Raw genomic sequence first — 19,268 nt, 5'->3', positions numbered from 1 at the left:
ATTGACCCTTGAGGCACCCCTTTGGATAGATTGTGCGCTCCGGACACTTCTCCCTTCCAAGACACTCTAAAAGATCACCCGGAGAGGTAGGATATGAACCAGCAGAGGGAAGATCATGAGATGCCGAATTCAGAGAGCGTGGAAAGGAGGATCCGATGGTTAACTGTGTCAAATGCAAAGGACAGGTCTGGCAGCAATAATATTGAGGACTGACCGGCAGCTCTATAGCGTTTCTTTTACTGAAAGTAGTGCAGTACCCTGCTTAATGCCTGACTGATTTGGGTCAAGCAAATGTTTCTAGATTTTAAATGCTTTTGATATATTGAATTTACTAAAAAAAAAACTGTACTTTGCCTCTGGTCACTTCCTGTCAGCACCTGTGTGTCCGATCTGACTTAAATTATAGCTATTTTTTTGCACTTTCTGACGTTGTTTCTCCTCTCTAGATCCGTGCTTGTGTTGTACTCACTCTCTGATGTTTGTCGGTTTGGATAAAAGCGTTTTATAAATTAATTGTAGAACTGTATTCTGACCCTAGAAGTCAACCACTGATTGATTCTTTTGAAGAAAATGTGGCTATTGTACTCCATAAATTAGATTTGGGCTTCTTCAGTAGTTATTTAGGCATGAAAAAGAATTGAAGGGGCGGCTGTGGCTCAGTTGGTAGAGTCAGTCGTTGTTCAACTTGAAGGTTGCTTCTTCAAAGTCAAATCAATCAAAGTAACCAATGATGTCAGGCTCTGATCATGCTGCCAGACAGATTAACATATAGAGTCCAATCCAGTCCGCCACAGCTGGAGTCTTAGGTTTAAATGTTTGTACTATAAATGTATACTGACACTACAGCAAGTATGACCTGCAGCATTAAGTATGACCTCTTTATAAACACAGACTTGAACAGCACCCTAAACTCTGACTGACCTCCAAAAGTCCCTGGATGTGTCCATTTAGTCAGATGATAAAAAGACTGATCTCAGAAAAACAGCTGCTCATGGCTCAGCTGGCTCTTATGATTTCTTTTAGTTAGAGAAACATTGTCAACACTTGTCAACGTATGTTCTGTACAGAGTGTCCCTTTATGACATTTGCTGGAAATGTCTCTTCAAAGTGAGTCATTATCGTGTGGCTTCAAAGATGACATGATGTAGAAAAACTCTTGGCGCAGAGATAGGAAGGAAAACTTGGACGTCAAAAAGAAATGCAAATTGACTTGACATTGTTTAGCCTTTTCTGGACTTCTACCTACTCAAAGCACTTTTACTCTTCAGGTCACACCCAAGTGCCTGCAGCCACTTTTCAATGTGTCCTTTGACGCTTAACCCCAAGCTGCTCCCGCTTCTACGTCAGTGGCATGTGAATGTGTATGATTGGAGCGGCTGATACTGGTGGTCACTTTACACAGCAGCCTCTACCATCAGTGTGTGAATGTGGAGGTGTGACCTGCAGTGTAAAAAGCGCTGTGAGTAGTCAGAAGACTAGAAAATCACTTTCTCTCTGTGACTACATCAACAAAATGGCACAAGGTTTTTAAGTTTGTGTGCCCTCTTTTCATGTTACAGAGCACAGTGCTGGGCTGGAAGTCACAAGTATTACATCACATCTGAAATCTTCCAACCCAGGTTCCCAAAGTGGGAGTTTGGACCCAGTCTCTAGCACAGTTGAGCTGAAATGTTTGGGAACCCCTGTTACGACCCACTCAGCAAGTCTGTGATCTAAGTATTAGATCCTAAACCAGATTTAGGTCACCTTTTGGAAAACTCCTTCCAGGGTGAAGGTTTTCAGAAACTCTGTTTAAGGTGTTTATGTGTAGACGGCGAAAACTGAGTTTTGTTCTTGTAACGTCACGCTGTGCACCGGTTACTCCTTCGTTTGTCATGATTATTTGACGCTGTCACTTTTGTTTACATGAGATTAGTGCGATGGTAGACGTCACCAAACTAGCTGGTGCTAACGTTGCTAACTGGACTTTTTACATGCTTACACACAGTGGTGTAGTGCAGGGTATTTGTAGTATACCCACTTGTTTTTCAGTCTCAATAGGGTGTACCCACTTCTAAATCTCCTCTGATTCACACCTTTAATTGATTGACCATATTCAGTGGGATGCTGAAATTCATAGGATGTTGAAGGGATGACTCTTCCTGCTCTGTCTCTAATTGGCTGTCACGCGCACTAATTTACAGTAATATGCAAGAGGAGTCTTATGTCACTGTTAGTAACAGAGGCCATTTATTCCCGCTAAAAAAATCATTAGGGGAAAAATTAAGATTATACCCACTTCTTCAGGCACCACTACACCACTGCTTACACATACACACACAGTTACTCTCCCATTATGTTAACGAGCAGAGACGCCTGAATGGACAACTTTCAAAATGAAATGGTTGTTGCAGAGGAATGGGGAGAAGATGTTGGAATGTCAAGGACATCGTTTTTGACTTGGGGTGCTCATGACAGCTGTATGTTTGTGTTTTCATGTGGACAAAGATGTTTAAAAAAATACCTACCTACATGCGGACTAGGCCTAAGAGAAGCGTGATATCTCATAGAATATGTGAGGGGTATTACAGAAAATGATGGCTTTTTTCCTTACAATGTTTCTTTCTTCTTACTGTCTGATTACGTGTCCGCACTCTGTGGAGGATGAATTCATCAGGAGTAAGGATGCAATGCAGAGCCCTCACATCAGGACGTCTGGGTTTGACTTTTTAAATATTAATAGCAGTAAGTCAGGATACCCTGTTTATTCAACAGTTCCCAGTTTGTCTAATCAGGAAATGGGAGAACCACATTTACATCACGCTCCACAAACGTGAAGCTACCACATCTGCTGCCTCAGCTTTTAATCACAGGAGGAGGAAAAGTTGAGCCTCCAAACTGACCTAAATATGTGGTCTACAAGTGGAACATTTGCAATCATGTCATTGTCTGCTCTTTTCTCTCTTCAGCAACCACTGGTTCGTCTGCGTGGAGGGACCATCGTAGGTGAGGGCCGAGTTGAGGTTTTGAAAAACGGAGAGTGGGGCACCATATGTGACGACAACTGGAGCCTGCTGTCTGCCACTGTGGTGTGCCGGGAACTGGGCTTCGGTACCGCAATAGAAGCTCTGTCCGGCGGTCGCCTTGGACAAGGTAAACAGCTTTCACATAAAGTATACTGAATCTCTTTCAAGCTGCTAATTGTGCAGTATCAGAAGAGGGATGAAGCATAGAGAAAAAGATGGTATGGACTTAAAGAAATAGCTAAACAATCTGGACTATAGAGGCAGTAGACCTGAAGTTGCATCATGGGAATTCATTTTAGAGTGACTAATTTGGGGTGGCAGTACCTCAGTCTGTAGGGACTTGGGTTTGGAACCGGAGGGTCGCCGGCTCAAGTCCTGTTGTGGACAAAATGTTGAAGTTGGTCTGGTAGCTGGAGAGGTGCCAGGTCACTTCTTCAGTACTGCAGAGGTGCTATTGAGCAAGGCGCTGAACCCCCAACCTCTCTGGTGCACTCCCTGTGCTGCAGCCCTACTCTGACATCTCTCCACTAATGCACGTCCACAGCTCCTGTTTGTACATGTGTGTATTTTGTTTGTGTGCCTCGAGTTAACAGAGTGTACAACCAGAATTTCCCCTCAGGAATTAATAAAGTATGTAAAAAAAATCAGCACATAGCACAGTTTTTATTCAGTTGTGATTTTTCAGTGAAGGTTTTTATCACTCCTGTGCACCACTGAGCTAGGGCTCTGCAATTAATCGTGTTTCAATTTCAAGTACAATTTTGTCTTCCCACGATCATAAAAAAAACAAGATGATCCAGATTAAATGATTACTGTGCCGCATTCCATGTTGCAATTGTTTTGTTTTCAAAGGTTTTGTCCCATGTGGTAAATGTTTGAAAGTGATTGTTGGTTTATTTTGGCCACAATTCACCTAAAGCCAATGCGAGGGGGGAGTGACGTTTATATACTGTGACTGCTGCACGGTGCATACAGTGTATACATGCGACTGCTACAATCTCTGTGCACGTAATTAAATGGCTGCATTAAGTTTTCTGTTCTCCACTCTTTTGTTCATATTGTGATTCTGCTAAACTAAACATAGCATTGATATAAAGGCAAATATTCTCATTATAGCGTCGTATAAGTGAACTCTGTTGCTTCATCTGCTACTTCTGCGTCTTTCTTTTATGTCACCTCTTACCTCTGGAGACCCCCCGCCCCCCTCCTGTCTGACAGGGAAAGTCTCCCACTATGAGGAGCATATGTGAACAGTCAGGTCAGGAGACCCTCCGGAGCAGTCCTACTGAAACTATCTGGATATTTTCAGGAGCCCAGATGTGAAAACAGCTTTGTAATGGGTTTCTCAATGTTTTATGTTGCCAAGAAGAGCTGCCTCCTGCTGGTATTGATGGGAACAACATTGATGGTTTAAAATGTGTCTGCTATACCTGGATAGATTGTTTTACTCTTAAATGGTTAAATTCCAAAAGAAAAGCTAGTTTTGGTTTATTTCTCTACATTTGGAGACAATAGTCCTGTTCAGACTGTTTCAAGCCACAATATTTACACCCCTGTGACTAATCGATCCCCCCTCTGTACCGTCTTCAGAGGTAGAACAAGTGGCTTTACAGAGGCGAGGGAGCGCTGTGTGTGTGTGTGTGTGTGTGTGTGTGTGTGTGTGTGTGTGTGTGTGTGTGTGTGTGTGTGTGTGTGTGTGTGTGTGTGTGTGTGTGTGTGTGTGTGTGTGTGTGTGTGTGTGTGTGCATGTCTGACTGTGTGTACATGCAGCTCCTGCTGTGCCGTGCTTCCCTAACTCCAAAACACAATGTGAATTCTCAGACTGGGACACCAAAATTACGCGATAGCTGAATTAATAATAATGTACAAAGACGTGATGACAGCTGAGCTTAGTAACGGCGCAGTCTGAAAAGAGCTTCTGTGTTAGATTAAGGCCTCGTCCAACGACAGATGAGAGCCCTGACAGAGGCAAAGCTTGTGCTTCCTGAGCGTTGGGGATCGGCCCACAGGACAACCAGCTCTCCTTTTATTGACTTTTTTTAAGGGGACACCTGACTCTGAGCACTTTCACTTTATTGCCTCCTCAGACTCAGGCTCTTTAACCAGCTGCATGGAGAGGTTTACAGCACGACCTCCCACCCAACTAACATGTGCCACTCACACTTCTAAATTACACACTCAGCGTACTGTCGGTGTTATGACGTGTTTCACATTCCTTGCTTGCCTGCTTTTAGGTTTCACTATGGAAAATGTACTTTTCATCTCTAGGCATGACTAATAAATAACTTGGCAAAAATAATCCTATACAGGATGGTGAACCCAGGAAAGAGAGGCGGGCTGTACAGGACTGCACATTCCAGGAACATTAGACGTGGAAAATGTTATTAAAAAAAAGCGGGGGGGAATGGTCTTTTTCCAAAATGATTTTCCGTCATGATTTCTCATGAGTGGCTTTTATGTCACCCCTCATTGAAAGAACAAAAACCTAAATGTTGATAGCACACTACTCTTAATCATCAAACATTTTCCAGCAGATCTTAATGCATTAAAGCGCTCTCTGTGAGACATTAATCAGAGCTGTTTTAAGAAGCCCGTTAAGAAGTCATCTGAAGCCTCGTCCTCGTCCCTCTTATGCTAAGCTAAGCTACTTTGATTCCAGCTTCATAAGACGTACAGGCATGCTACGAGTCTCCTCGTCTAACTCTCAGCAATAAGTCATACTTCCTGAAATCAGGACACATCACAGACGTCTTGACAGTTTCTGTGTGAAGCAGATGATGACATTTCCTTCTGTCTGTATTTGTCAGGTATGGGCCCTGTGCACATGAATGAAGTGGAGTGCTCTGGATTTGAAAAGTCCATCACAGAGTGTCTCTTCAATAAGGAGGCTCTTGGCTGCAGTCACGAGGAGGATGCAGCTGTCAGGTGTAATGTTCCTGCCATGGGCTTCCAGGAGTCGGTGAGTCTTAGCTTTGTTTCAAACTGCGGTTCCAGCGCCTCTATCCAAGGGTTTTCTATCCCACTGACAAGATCAGTGTATTTTCAGAGACTGTCCGGTTCAAATCCCCCAAAAAACAGAGGTGATCCGTGAAGATTGAAGTGAAAGTTTTAATGAAATAGTATCATATTGCTATACGGACTCTGCACGTCTTGTTTTGACCAATCAGGGTCTGTATCTGCGATCAGCTGACATGTATGGGCCATTGAGAAGCCAGAGCAGACTGAGACCGACGTTACAGCCGGTTCTCAGCACAGAAATATGAAAGACTGATTCAGCCAATTCTAGTATCAGCAGATCTGTGCTTATTTTACACATCAGCTCTAAATAATACAAATAATGTGTAGATTGTCCTTTAAATGGAATAATACTTCTACACACTCCCTACTGTTCTATCTATTGTTTTTCTCAGCATACCTGTTTGAATGTACCCTGTTTGTGTACCATGTCTTCTAACTTTAGGGCTTTTCAAAGATCATACAGTTCTTCATTGTCTTTATGTAATGGCCTCTTTATGGCTCTTTGTGGCTGTTATCTAAGCTACATGTTTTTTTCAGTTTGAGACTCTTAATGAATAAATGTTAAACCAAAGACACATACATTCATGATGTGAGAGGAAGGTGTGAAATCAGTCTTTAAACTGGTGCTTCTTAAATGATTTCACGCCCTCAGCTGCGTCTAAGTGGAGGCCGAAACCCCTTTGAGGGCCGCGTGGAGGTGCTGGTGCAGAAGAACGGCTCTCTGGTGTGGGGGACGGTGTGCAGTGAAGGCTGGGGGACCATGGAGGCCATGGTGGTCTGCAGACAGCTGGGCCTGGGCTTTGCCAGCAATGCTTACCAGGTAACGGGGCATAGATGGTTTGGTGTACAAATTAGCCTGTTTGGGTTTGTGGTGATCATCACAGAGTCAAAATATAAAGTTAATAGAAAGAAAATGGTACGGACCAATGATGTGATAAAGTTCCCATAGAACTATAAAACTTAGAACATACAAATCTGAACACAGGTGTTCCCACAGGATAAGTTAATAACCATCAAAACTTTTGATTTTGTTTTTGTCTTTACATTGAGATTGCCTAAAATAGTCAATTACGTTAAATTAAGAGCAATTAACAGCTTCAGCTCATTTTAAACTGGACACTTTGAATCTAATCTGCTGTAAAGATCTGCTCTTAGACTCTTTGTGTCACACTTAATCTTATTTCCAAGACAGTAAAGCAGGTTAGATTATTATATTAACTGCTCTGTGCTGTTTGCTTTGTTTTGCGACTGATTGTGGAGGGAAGCGCTGCCCCTCTCGAGCTAGGAGGATAGAGGACACGTGTTCCAGTGTATTAAAAAAATGTTCTCTGCGGTTTTTCTTTCAAACTAAGCTTCTCTCTGGACAGCCAGCAAGGCCAACTCCTACTGTACATAATGAAACACTCACATCCTGCCTCACAGCCCAGACCATCTCCTCACATGTGGAGGAAGTGTGCCTGTATCTGCCGGGTTGAGCCACTGACAGTCATGGCATAGACATGTTAAAGTTATATTATTTACAGATATATATGTTTGTATTTGATAGGATAGTGGACAGAGTGAGAAACAGGAGAGAGAGAGTTAGGAATGACATGCGGGAAAGGAGCGAGAGGTCAGACTTGAACCCGGGCCTCCGCACATGGGGTGAAACCTAACCACTTGGCCATCTGCGCTGCCAATTACAGACATTATGTACAGATGATTTATTTTGAGGTCATACAGAGGAAGAATTAATTTCATGATCCCTGGAGAGTCTGAAGATCTCTGATAAATACTGCTGCACAGTAACCACAAACTCTCAGCAGGTGATCATTTCTCACCCTGACTGCTCACGGCTCACCTGTGTGTGTGAATTGGACATTTGCAATGAGGCTCAATGAGGCGGTTTTGCCCCAAATAAAAGGCAAAATGTTCTCATTTAAATACAGCACTACAGCACCGGGGCACAGATACGGTCTTTGCAGGGCAGTCACGGGGGCAGTTAACCCTTTGCCTTTTCATGTCAATTAGAAGATGTATTTTTGGCTCATCTGCACAAGTTTAGTGATCACACAAGCTCCATAATCTTTTGTATCTCAGGCTCAGAGTGTGTCACAGCACTGTGTTGGTATTATCATTCATCTGGCAATTTAATTTCACATTAGGACAGAACATAGCCAATTCAATATTCTCAGTCTTGTCATCCCTTTGATTAAAGATCACTCACTTCAAGAACACATTATGATAGAAAGGGGGCGCCCTCTGGTGGTCCAAGTGGAGAATTACCTTTATTCACAGCAGTGTTGGTACAGCTGCACGGTTTCATCACAGTCAAATATTGAAGGGGGAATCGACTAAGAAATGATTTCACCATCTAATAGCTCTGTTGAATGGTTCTGTCTCAAGGTCCAATCTACAAACTAATGACGTTCAATGAATATTGAAGCAAACAGCGACTTGTGTCCTCTGCACATTGTTTTGTTAAAATCAGGACAAGCAGAAGTTTAAAAACATGTTTAGAAAGTGTTTTTACTGGTTCATTTAAATGTGTTCATTTTGTGTTTAAAGTTTATTTGGCTTTATTTTTACTTACCAGGTGATCTCTGTAGTCAGTCTTAAGTGGAAGTTTTGTCTTGCCCACTGGAGGGCAGCACTGAGCACAGGTCAGCTAATCATGTGTTTGTCAGTGGTGTGTGAGAGGAGAGTGGCAGAGACTCAATTCAGTGTAGGGAAGACATCCTGCTAAACTAATATGATGGATTGTTTCAGTATTGTGTTTCAAAATAATATTCATGGAAAGGAGTTGAGTTGTACAGCATCCTCTGTGATCTTCTAGGCCAGTGGTTCTCAAACTTTTTAGACTGCGTACCACCTCCGAAAATATTTGGCTCTCCAAGTACCACCATTATGGTAGATCTTAAAATACACTGTAGGCCTATTTCTACACACATTTTACGCAGGAGGTTATTTATTATTGACTGTTGGCAGCCACACTATAGGCCTACTAAGGGCTAGCGCTAGAACTGACACTTAAACTAACACAACTCTGACATTTACCCAAATCAAAAAAAAGTGCAGCACAATAAAAATGACAACTTTATACCAACAACCTGTTTGAGAATATTTAATCTCCAGTGTTTCCCACTAATAGACGATACCTGGGCCCAAGTATATTTCCGACCTGTTCTCATTTAATTTTTCATATTCATAAAAATTGCTGCGCGCCTGAGAGAGTGAGAGGGAGTGGGGGAGAGAGAGAGTGAGAGGGAGTGGGGGAGAGAGAGAGAGAGAGGGAGTGGGGGAGAGAGAGAGCGAGAGGGAGTGGGGGAGAGAGAGAGAGCGCGCAAGAGAGTGCAGGAGCGCGCTCCGCAGGCTCCGTGCAACCAGAGCCTCTGTATTATAAGTCTCTGCGTTCAACATAGCAAAACTTAAAAAAAAAAAATTTTTAAATCCCTCTCGACTCCTGCGGAGTGTTAAGACAGCAAAAGAGAGCAGAATCACATCAGCTTCAGAGCAAGAGAGAGAGAGAGAGAGAAAGAGAGAGAGAGAGAGGGAGGGGGAGCGACTGTCCGTACATGCATCAAAAAGTGAAGCTTCTCCTGGCTCCGTTATGTACAGCTGCTTGCTGCCGATTGTACTGAACTCCAATAAATAACAGAATATCTGTTAATGTAGACCTACAGCTGCTTGCTGTTGTTTCAGGACTGAACTATAACGGAATATCGAGTGGAACTTTTCAAAACTCGACTCAACTGTGCGCGAGCATAAATTGAGAAGATTAAAGTTGTTTGTTGCAAAAACTAGATTAATTTAGAGGGGAAAACACATTTGATTTAAATACAACTCAATAGATACAAGACAGATAAGAGTATGACAAAAATAAAAAAAAATTTGTTTTATGCTGAACAGGTTTTTTTTTGTATTGTGGAGATTTCTTTGCGTACCACCACAGGGAGCCCACGTACCACCGGTGGTACGCATACCATAGTTTGAGAACCACTGGTCTAGGCCTTTTAAAGACTTGCAGAGGTCGAGAGAGCCGGCTCTTCTTTTGTGGATCAGGCCCTCAGTGTCACTCAGACGTGATTTATAGTAGTTAGGACTTTATGCAATCGGTTATTTTAAATCTGCCTACAGTGCTCACAGATGTACACACATACATAACATGAAGTCATTTCCAAACTGTAGAGTAAAGTCCTCCTCAGGTCTGTAAACATACATCTGCATGTGTGAGATATTTAAAGCTGCATCATATTCAAGCATGGAAAGACTCTACAGTTTATTATTCATGTGGAATCGACTGGATTCAGAGCAGAGGTTGATGGCGTATGGACTGTGAATGGTGCTCATGTCTTTGAAACAGGAGACTTGGTACTGGCCAGGAGAGGTGAGTGCGGATGCTGTGGCGATGAGTGGAGTCCGTTGCTCTGGCACCGAGATGTCTCTGTCTCATTGTCTGCACCACGGAGTCCACCTCAACTGCCCGAAAGGAGGTGGACGCAACGCTGCTGGCGTCTCCTGCTCTGAGAGTAAGACACACATGTTCATTACTGATGAGATAATGGTACCCCACTAACATGAGCCTCTCTAGACCCTTAAAGATTCATGGCATTGTCATCCATGATAAACTGATATTTGCACTTTAAGTATTGCTGTAGCGTCTTTAATGTTTTTGCTTCCCATTGAGTTTTATTCCAACAAATCTCAGTGTTTTCCAGCCTCTTGAAAAGCTCTGCGTTGGTGGAAAGTTTTCTAAACGGAGCTCTAACATCACTCTTGAATCATAGGAGTGCTCAGAGCAGAAACCCCTCATTTATGTGACGCGTGTTTTTAGGTATGTTTGGAAAATGAGAGGGAGCCATTTTTTTCCACGTATCTAAATATGTTTTTATCTCTTGTCTGTTTTCCCCGTGCTCGTCTCTGATCGGCCCCGTCCACAGCGGCTCCTGACCTGGTGCTGAACCCACAGGTGGTGGAGCAGACCACCTACATGGAGGACAGGCCCATGTTCATGCTGCAGTGTGCGTACGAGGAGAACTGTCTGTCGTCGACCTCCAGCGAGGTGCCAGCCAACTCCTACCGGCGCCTGCTGCGCTTCTCCTCTCAGATCCACAACAATGGGCAGTCTGATTTCAGGCCCAAAGCCGGCAGACATGACTGGGTGTGGCACGACTGTCACAGGTAAGTGTTACAGGGGGTTCCAGGGTTCTGGATTGGATACTAAAATGTAACTATTTAATTCACAGGTATGTCAAAGAATTCATTCTAATTGGCCAATTATGCAGAGCTCTTACTCAACTATTGTTAGGATGAACAGCCTGTTGGGGATGCCCCTCTAACCACTCTGGATGACTAATTGGACTTCAAAAAGAGAGAAGTCCTGGAGCCTTCATGGCGGTCTGTTTACTGTGTGGGAAAAAAAGCACAAGTGACTTAAATGGTGGTGAAAGCGGTGAAGAGATCTAAAAAGGGTTTGCTATGACAGAGACAAAACTAAAGATGGCACATGAAGTAAATAATCTGCAGTGTTTTGTTAAGAATGATGAATAGAAAATAAATTAGTCGACGGACTCTGACAGTGACGAGGCAGAAAAACACGTTTAAAGGAGCAATATGTAACTCTGACATCTAGTGTTTAAAATGGGTACTGCAGTCCAAATTTAAAACATCATAGAGAGGTGTCTCCCCCTGCTCCCTCCTCTCTAGAGTCGATGCTCACACAGGTCACCATGTGGTGGACTCTGAAGCTTCAGTGTTTATCCAGCTCTGTATGGGTCTGTAAACCTTTCTGTGTTCTAACCTCTCTCCATTTTTCAAAAGCTTCTCCAATATTGATCCTAGTTTGATCACGTTTCTGCCCGTGGAGCTTATTAGAAACATGCAGAGGCTTTTTAGGTCGGGTACACTCACTTCTATCTGGAGAGAGAGACAGACGACCAGCCACACTCACATTCACACCTACAGAACATTTAGAGTCACCAGTTAACCAAACGAGCATGTTGTTGGACTGTGGGAGGCAGCCGGAGTGAACCCATGCATGCACACATAAAGGCTTGTCAGACGGGGACTCTAACCCAGGATCTTGTCGCTGTGAGGCAACAGCGCTAACTACTGCATCACCGTGCAGCCTGTTCCAGAAGTATGACTCAGTATGACAAAAGTCTTTTGTAAACATTTAGTGGAGAACTCTTTCAATGACTGAGTGTGAACTGTTGAGTGCAGCACGTTGTGTTTCAATCAGTTGGGCACGTTATATGAGGATACATTATTAGTCAGAGTTTATATTTTAAATTAGACTTAATTTAAGGAAGGAGAGATGACTCAGACTACAGCGTGTCTTCTTTCTCAAACAGTTTCTCTTTCAACAAGTCCTGCCGCCCTGTAATTGACTTTGTTAGTGTAAGCTTTCAGATCACAGTCTAAGTGCTGAGAAAGTCCCACATTTTTGTGGTTTCATGGTGGAACACTTTCTGCAGCTTCAGACAGCTACCGGCTTTCAACAAGTCAAACCCTTTGTCATCTCGGATATGAACGACTTCACACAGGAAAGTTTAAAGCTGTTTAAAAGTAATGTTGTGGATCACAGGGGCCAATGTGTGATTATCTTTTCCTGCCGCTCTGTTTGGCAGAGACGGCAATAATGACTTTCTTAAACTTTTGTGTTTAATTTGTAGCCCGGCTTTGGCTTTAAAACCACAACTATGTGTTTGTGTGTACAGGCATTACCACAGCATGGAGGTGTTCACTATCTACGACCTGTTCAGCCTGAATGGAACCAAAGTGGCAGAAGGACACAAAGCCAGCTTTTGCTTGGAGGACTCTGAGTGTGATGAAGGTGAGGAGGACTACAACAGGATTCTTTCTTCAACCTCTGTGTTTGTGGAAGATGTCAGTCAGACAACAACGAGACTCTAAAGCCGATAAACCCACAGAGGAGTATCATCTGACAATGCAGTTAGCTTCAGATCTGACCAATTCGGACATTATTCAGCCGATGGTTTCGACATTCCCATTCACATAACGGCATTTCAAAGTGTTCAATGAACTCATCAAGCAATTCAAAATACAGATAAAATTGTTTCAATGAATGTGTGATCGTTGCGGTACATTTAATCATACACAGTGGATGATTGAAGTGTGTTGCATGTCACATTTTGCGAAACTGAATTTGCCGTAAATAAGCGTATACATTTTTTATTTATCAGGTAGACAAAAACAGTTGTTGTTGTTTTGTGTCTTCAGAGAGTGTAAAAAAGCCACCATGACAACTTTCAAGTATGAATGTTGTGTTTCCAGTTTGTACAGCTTCTCCCAATTAGGCAAACTGTAAATTCATGCAGCTTAAAGCTAGCCACACAGAGACGATTTAATGCCCGTCATTGGGTCAGGTTTGCTCCCTGTAACGATCGTGTGTGAGCCTGATTCGAGGCTTGTCGTATTAGATTTTTTTGTCCAAAGAATCCACAAGTGTGTGGTGTCAATAGGATAATTTCACTGCTCACCATCGAGCTGGAATCGTAAATATCACTATTGCTGGTTGGACTGCCTCCGAAGCAGCCAATGAGAGTGAGCAGACATGGAAGCGTCACCAAACTGCATAAAGCCGCACATAATCCGTCTGCTTAGCCAGGATTTCATCCGTATTGTTTTTCGCATTTTCTGTTTTTCGCTACAAAATGAAACCCACAGCAGGACAGCCAGCTGACGACATCCATTGTCCTCCGTATTGTTTTTTTTTTCTCCTGAATTCACGTTTGATCATGTGAGTTTCTGTGAGATCTCGTGTCTCTGAAATCGTTGCTACAAGCTGCTGGTGTGTGGTCTCTTGGTCTGTCCTCTAGTGTGTGCGTTCAGAGGATTATAGAATTTAAAATTGGCCGAAACTCTCCTCATGTCTCCTCTCTCCTCCCACGTTTTAAAAATCAGTTAACATTTGAAAAACGTCCAGTGTGCGGTCAGCTTTAGTGTTTTATGATTTCCCATCTTGTCATTCTTAATTGCAGGTATTGAAAAGAGGTATGAATGCGCCAACTTTGGAGACCAGGGTATCACTGTGGGCTGCTGGGATACCTACAGGCATGACATCGACTGCCAGTGGATCGACATAACGGATATCAAACCTGGAGATTACATTTTTCAGGTATCGTGTCCCATCATGAGTCTTTGAGTTTCCTATTAAAACAAAAAGTAGCCTTCAGTAATGGCTTTTCATGCTCCTGAATATTTCCTTTAACCCCTCTCACAGATAATAATTAACCCAAACTACGACGTACCCGAGTCAGACTACACCAACAACATCCTGAAATGCAGATGTCGATATGATGGCCATCGTGTATGGATGTACAGCTGCCACAATGGTAAGAACTAGATCTGACGGTGATATAACAGTGCTGGAGACTTGGGACTCCCATTGTCCCTGGAGATGGTTAAAACATTTAACGTTGCACAAAGCCAAGCACACTGTAAGGGTTATCCAACAACTGGCATTAGAACACCGAATAATAGCCCAAACAACATCATATTATTTTTGTTTTTATTGTAAGAAACTTCCTTTTTTCTAGGTATTTTCACAATAATGGGTAAAATATACCATTTTAAACCATCTTCCATTTTTGTATGTTTTTGGAAGGAATCTCACGACCCCCCTAACAGTGTCTTGCGACCCCCCAGGGGGTTCCGCCCCTACCTTGGGAACCACTGTGTTAATGTTCGTTAATGTTGAGTTGAATTCGATCACCTGCTTTTTTTTTTTTTTTAAATGTTATACTTTATAGGGCATCAAATGGGGAAGGATGTGGAAATCAATTACTGTATTACCAATCAATCAATCAATCAATCAATCAATATTTATTAAGCTCTAATTCATAACAGATGTTATCGCAAGACATTTTACAGAAGAGCAGATATACCTCACTCTTTGTTATATGATCTACTAAAACTGGTAACAATAAGTCGCATACATTGTGGTAACATGGTTTTCTAACACCAATAAAAGATTCAGATTATAAAAAATCTGAGGGGGCTCCAGTCCAAAAATAGTGTAGTATTGCAGTAAAGGACATAGTGTAAAAAAGTATAGACCTTCTTTCCTTGAGTTTTAAATATGTTTCAGTACTGAAGGTAAGATCAATGAGGCTCTTTATAGAATAAACTTCTGAATTGTTATCTCTCTATTAGAGCCTGACCGATTTATTGAGCCAGCCAATAATATCGGCCGATATTAGTGTATCCAAAAACTATCGGTATCGGATAATTTATTTCAGATATGTTCCGATATTACTAGATTTATTAACCAGTCAAAAAGCATTTCATTAGAGTATCATTGTATTACACTAGTAGTTCTCTTTCACCAGCAGAGGGCGCCATATGGATTATAAAAAGCATCATAACTCTCCAGAGTGTTGAGCGGGGATGCACAGTTACTTTCCAGATGAGTGACCATCTTGTCTTCATTATTTATCTTTGCCACAAGCGTGTGATAACTGCATTTGAGGGATGAACACAATAAATGTGTTTGTCTTTATCTATCTCTACAGATCTAAGAAAGATATCGGCCATATATATCGGTATCAGATTTTTTTTCTCTCCCCAATATCTATATCGGTATGGGCCCCAAAAAATTCCATATCGGTCGGGCACTACTCTCTTATACTAACACTGATAACTGGTCTGATACCTTTGCTGGGCAGAAATCTTGCATCAGTGGTTTGAAACTGTTGTTTCACTCTGTCTGTCTCTGCTAGGTGGTTCATTAAGCACTGAAAGTGAACAGACATTCCCCGGCCTCCTCAACAACCAGGTGGCTCACAGGTAAGAGCGAGGCAACTGTAGAGGCATCGGGTGACCATTACCCAACCATCACTTCTCCAAGCAGGGGCGCCATCTGAAGCCCACCAACGTCTCATCCCTGCCCTGATCAAACCATAGTTTCATTTTCTTCTTCTTCTTCTTCTTCTTCTTCTTCATCCATCCAGCAGTTTTCTTTGACCCGTCACCCACTTTTCCCATCAGGAGAGAGAATATTTGTACTGCACTTTTCTTTCCAAACAGAGGCAGCTACAGCCACAAAAAAAACCTTCACAGCTCCCTCTCTGAGGCCAAAAGGGCCGCGATGTTCTCCCTTGTACTCTGTTACTTGTCTCTGAATGATCGTGACATTAATCTGTTGAAAAGTGGAATGTTTTTTTTTTGCACAATGAGTTGAGATTGGTACACCCCTTTGATGTAAACTTGCAACATTTTTACCTACAGTGATGATGGAGAGTTTTTTCTTTTATTGTTTGAAATCATTTTCAGCTTCTAGACTTTATATGTTAACATATTTTTTGTTTGTGTAACACTAATTCTACCTTGGCCAATGTCTACCAACATGGACAACCTTGATGCAGCCTCAAATGCCTTTGTTAAATATTTCCAAAGAGAAACGTTTGTTTGATTTGTGGATTCACTAATGACTTTCTGTTGTGACTGTGCTGACCACTGAGGGGACGGAGACCTGGAGAGGCCAAAGGGAAGTTACCATAACTTATTTGTTGTGATTCACCAATTCACCAATGACCTCTGTTGGAGTATTAACTGTATGAACAGTAGTAAACAGTAATGTGACAGGGGTTTGTTACATACATAAATGTCTTGTGTAAAAATGTCATAGGATTTTCCAGCAAGGAACCTAGCTAGCTAGGCTAATGAGTTACTGAGTTAGCTTACTGACCAATAAGGCCACATGTCCACCTGGCATTTTTATCTGGGCAGAGAAGCACTGGCTGTGCACTCAGTAGTGTTTGGACGAAGTGCTCCAGAATATAAGCGCTGCACATGCGTGTTGTCTCTATGACAACCATCAAAACGGCCGCTGTATGACTGACAATGCAATTTTGCTCTTTTCTCAAGTTTTCTCCTCTTTCATAATACTTTTCACTGAAGGAATCTGTGTTAAATTGTGAACAAAATGCCAGAAGGGAAGTCATCAGAACGATAGTGGAGAAAAAAAAAGATTTCCTGGAGCTGTGACTGACAGCAGCTTGGGTGACTAGCATGTTTGTCGTTGGCTCACCAGGCAGCTACAATAGTCCACACACTATCCCTTAGAGCAGTGGTTCCCACCTTTATTTCCATTTGAGCTCAAACTCTTGGGACAACACAAAGTTAGAATAATGCATGGACATGAACAAATGGGTGTGAATAGACCAAGAGGGAAGGGGGGGAAAGTGAAGTTTAGTGCATCAAGTCCTCCAACAGTCCGAGCCTATAGCAGCATAAGCAGGAGCTGGTCCAAGGTAAGCCTGAGCTAGCCCTAACTATAAGCTACATTAAAAAGCAAGGTTTTAAGCTAAATCTTAAAAGTAGAGTGGGCCTCTGCCTCCCAGGACCAAACTGGAAAATAGTCCCATATGATAATTGAATAATTAAAAAGTTCTTCCTCCCATATTAGTTTCCATACCTCACATAAATCTGCATCCTGTAAGCGCATTTTTCTAGTTTGGATGAAGGAACTTCGAGTTCTGCAAGATATTATGTTGCCTGACTGAGTTTAGAGTCAGATTCAGATTTTGTTGATGAGACTAAGAATTTTAGATTCTAATATTCTAATCCATAGTATTTACAGAGAACCAAGAGAGGGATTTCCAGGGGAAAAGGCAAAATGGCTGATCAGATTTAGCACAGTTCAGAGCTCAAAAACACAGCTGTTATTAAATTAGTGCTGTCTGACCTCTGCATGTCAAATAAAGTTACCAAAGCTTGAGGTGTCAGCTCTGATGTCAGCTAAGCACTCCTGATGTCTCACTCTGAATAATGCAGCCCTAAGGAAACGTCTAAACAGTGACTCTTATAGGATAAGCAGTACTGGTTTTATGTGTTACTGAACCAAAGTCTTAGGATACACTGTCTTATTGGACAGAGTTGCAGATATCTCTTCTTCTGTCATAGTTTTAAAAAGATAACTCATGAAACACTTCCTGTCATTGTTTTGGTTTTTTTTACAGCTTTTTTCAGTGGAAATGAAAGCAAATCTGCTCAATAATGTGTTTGTTCTACTGTGTATAATGGTGCTATCAAACTGGTCCTCTGTTTTCTGAGGGTGTAGTACATGTTGGACATTATGTATACTAACTGTATACTTGAACTAAGTGTAATAAACTGTGTGCTTTACGTGTTGAGCCATAATAAAGATCTGAGTTATGGAGCAGCCGCGTCTTCCTGTCAAATGTTTCCTTTTGTTGTGATTTGACCTAAACTATAAATAATAGTTGTTGATACATCAAAATGCATCAAATATCTTTGACATACTTTCCAGGTAAAAGTGTTAAAAGGCTTTAACACTGCTTTTAAATTTGTGACTATGTGCACTAGTCAGACTGAGCTTCACTACTTGTGGAAGAAATAATCGTTGTATGGTAGTAGTGCCAGATCACCTGGGGGAGCTCCATCTACTCGAGAGTTTGACTTCTGCTGCTGAAGGAGAGTGGACCTCTAATGGAGAGATGTCAGGGTGAGTGGGCAGCCCACAGCGAGCGCTCCTGAGCTGGTGGGGAGGCTTAGGAAGTGAACTGGAACCTCTCCGGCTACCAGACCAATTTCCAGATCTGGTACACACAGGGACTTGAGTCAGGGCTAAAGTCTATACATAGATATCACTTGTATTCTGCTTTTAGGCTATTGTATTATTTTGTGTTGCCAGTCTTTGGATAGGCCTATTAGAGCGTGGCTGTCCCTGGAGATGGTTAAAGCATTTTACATATAACCATCTCCAGGGACAGTTGGGGTGTCCCAGTCTCCCCAGTCTCTGACCTTGTTTTGGGGGTCACCAGTTGAAAAGATTGGGAACACCTGGTTTAGAGGAAACATAGGCCAGAAAATTGCCAAAGAAATTCTCATTCTAAAACCTAAAACATTTGAAATGTCTTACCACCGAAGACAGCAATGATTTTTATCCCATTCAAAAGGGCTGTGAAATGTTGCATCACAGATCTTTTGTGGCTTTTGTTAAGTAAAACAAAATCAGACTAAGATTTGGAAACACTGCTCATGGATGCATATTCATGAAATTTTACTCAGGGTCATTTTTGCTAGGTGTGTGCATTGAGCGAAACCGGCAACAGTTCACCGTTTACAGCTGATTACAACCTCTGAATTCATTCTCAAAAGGATCGTTCACCATCACAGGGTACTGACGTCCATACTAACATAAATACTATACCAACTACCCTGCTTGAGCCACAGAAGGCATCGGCAGATATTCGCTTTCACACTTACAGGTAGTATACA

The 19,268-nt window shown here is 42.2% G+C and overlaps 1 protein-coding gene and 1 long non-coding RNA gene across 2 annotated transcripts in view; both read left to right on the top strand.

Moving 5' to 3' along the window:
- The window catches only part of loxl2b (lysyl oxidase-like 2b), a 43,321-nt gene extending 25,520 nt beyond the window's left edge, over positions 1-17,801 (top strand). Inside the window, exons 6-14 of the mRNA XM_061037340.1 lie at positions 2,949-3,132; positions 5,813-5,964; positions 6,676-6,843; positions 10,366-10,531; positions 10,943-11,183; positions 12,722-12,837; positions 14,006-14,142; positions 14,248-14,359; positions 15,746-17,801. Coding sequence (XP_060893323.1) covers positions 2,949-3,132; positions 5,813-5,964; positions 6,676-6,843; positions 10,366-10,531; positions 10,943-11,183; positions 12,722-12,837; positions 14,006-14,142; positions 14,248-14,359; positions 15,746-15,816 — 1,347 coding nt within the window. The 3' untranslated portion in view covers positions 15,817-17,801. The remainder of the gene's footprint in view (positions 1-2,948; positions 3,133-5,812; positions 5,965-6,675; positions 6,844-10,365; positions 10,532-10,942; positions 11,184-12,721; positions 12,838-14,005; positions 14,143-14,247; positions 14,360-15,745) is intronic.
- On the top strand, positions 7,359-9,200 carry LOC132973754 (uncharacterized). The gene is made up of 2 exons (XR_009673070.1): positions 7,359-7,465; positions 8,111-9,200. It is a non-coding gene; the product is annotated as an uncharacterized LOC132973754 (long non-coding RNA).
- Positions 17,802-19,268: the final 1,467 nt, after the last annotated feature.

The sequence above is a fragment of the Labrus mixtus genome, chromosome 5, assembly GCF_963584025.1.
Source record: "Labrus mixtus chromosome 5, fLabMix1.1, whole genome shotgun sequence".
Taxonomy (NCBI): Eukaryota; Metazoa; Chordata; class Actinopteri; order Labriformes; family Labridae; genus Labrus; species Labrus mixtus.
Note: the sequence above shows the minus strand (reverse complement) of the source record. Positions and strands in the feature narration are given on the sequence as shown.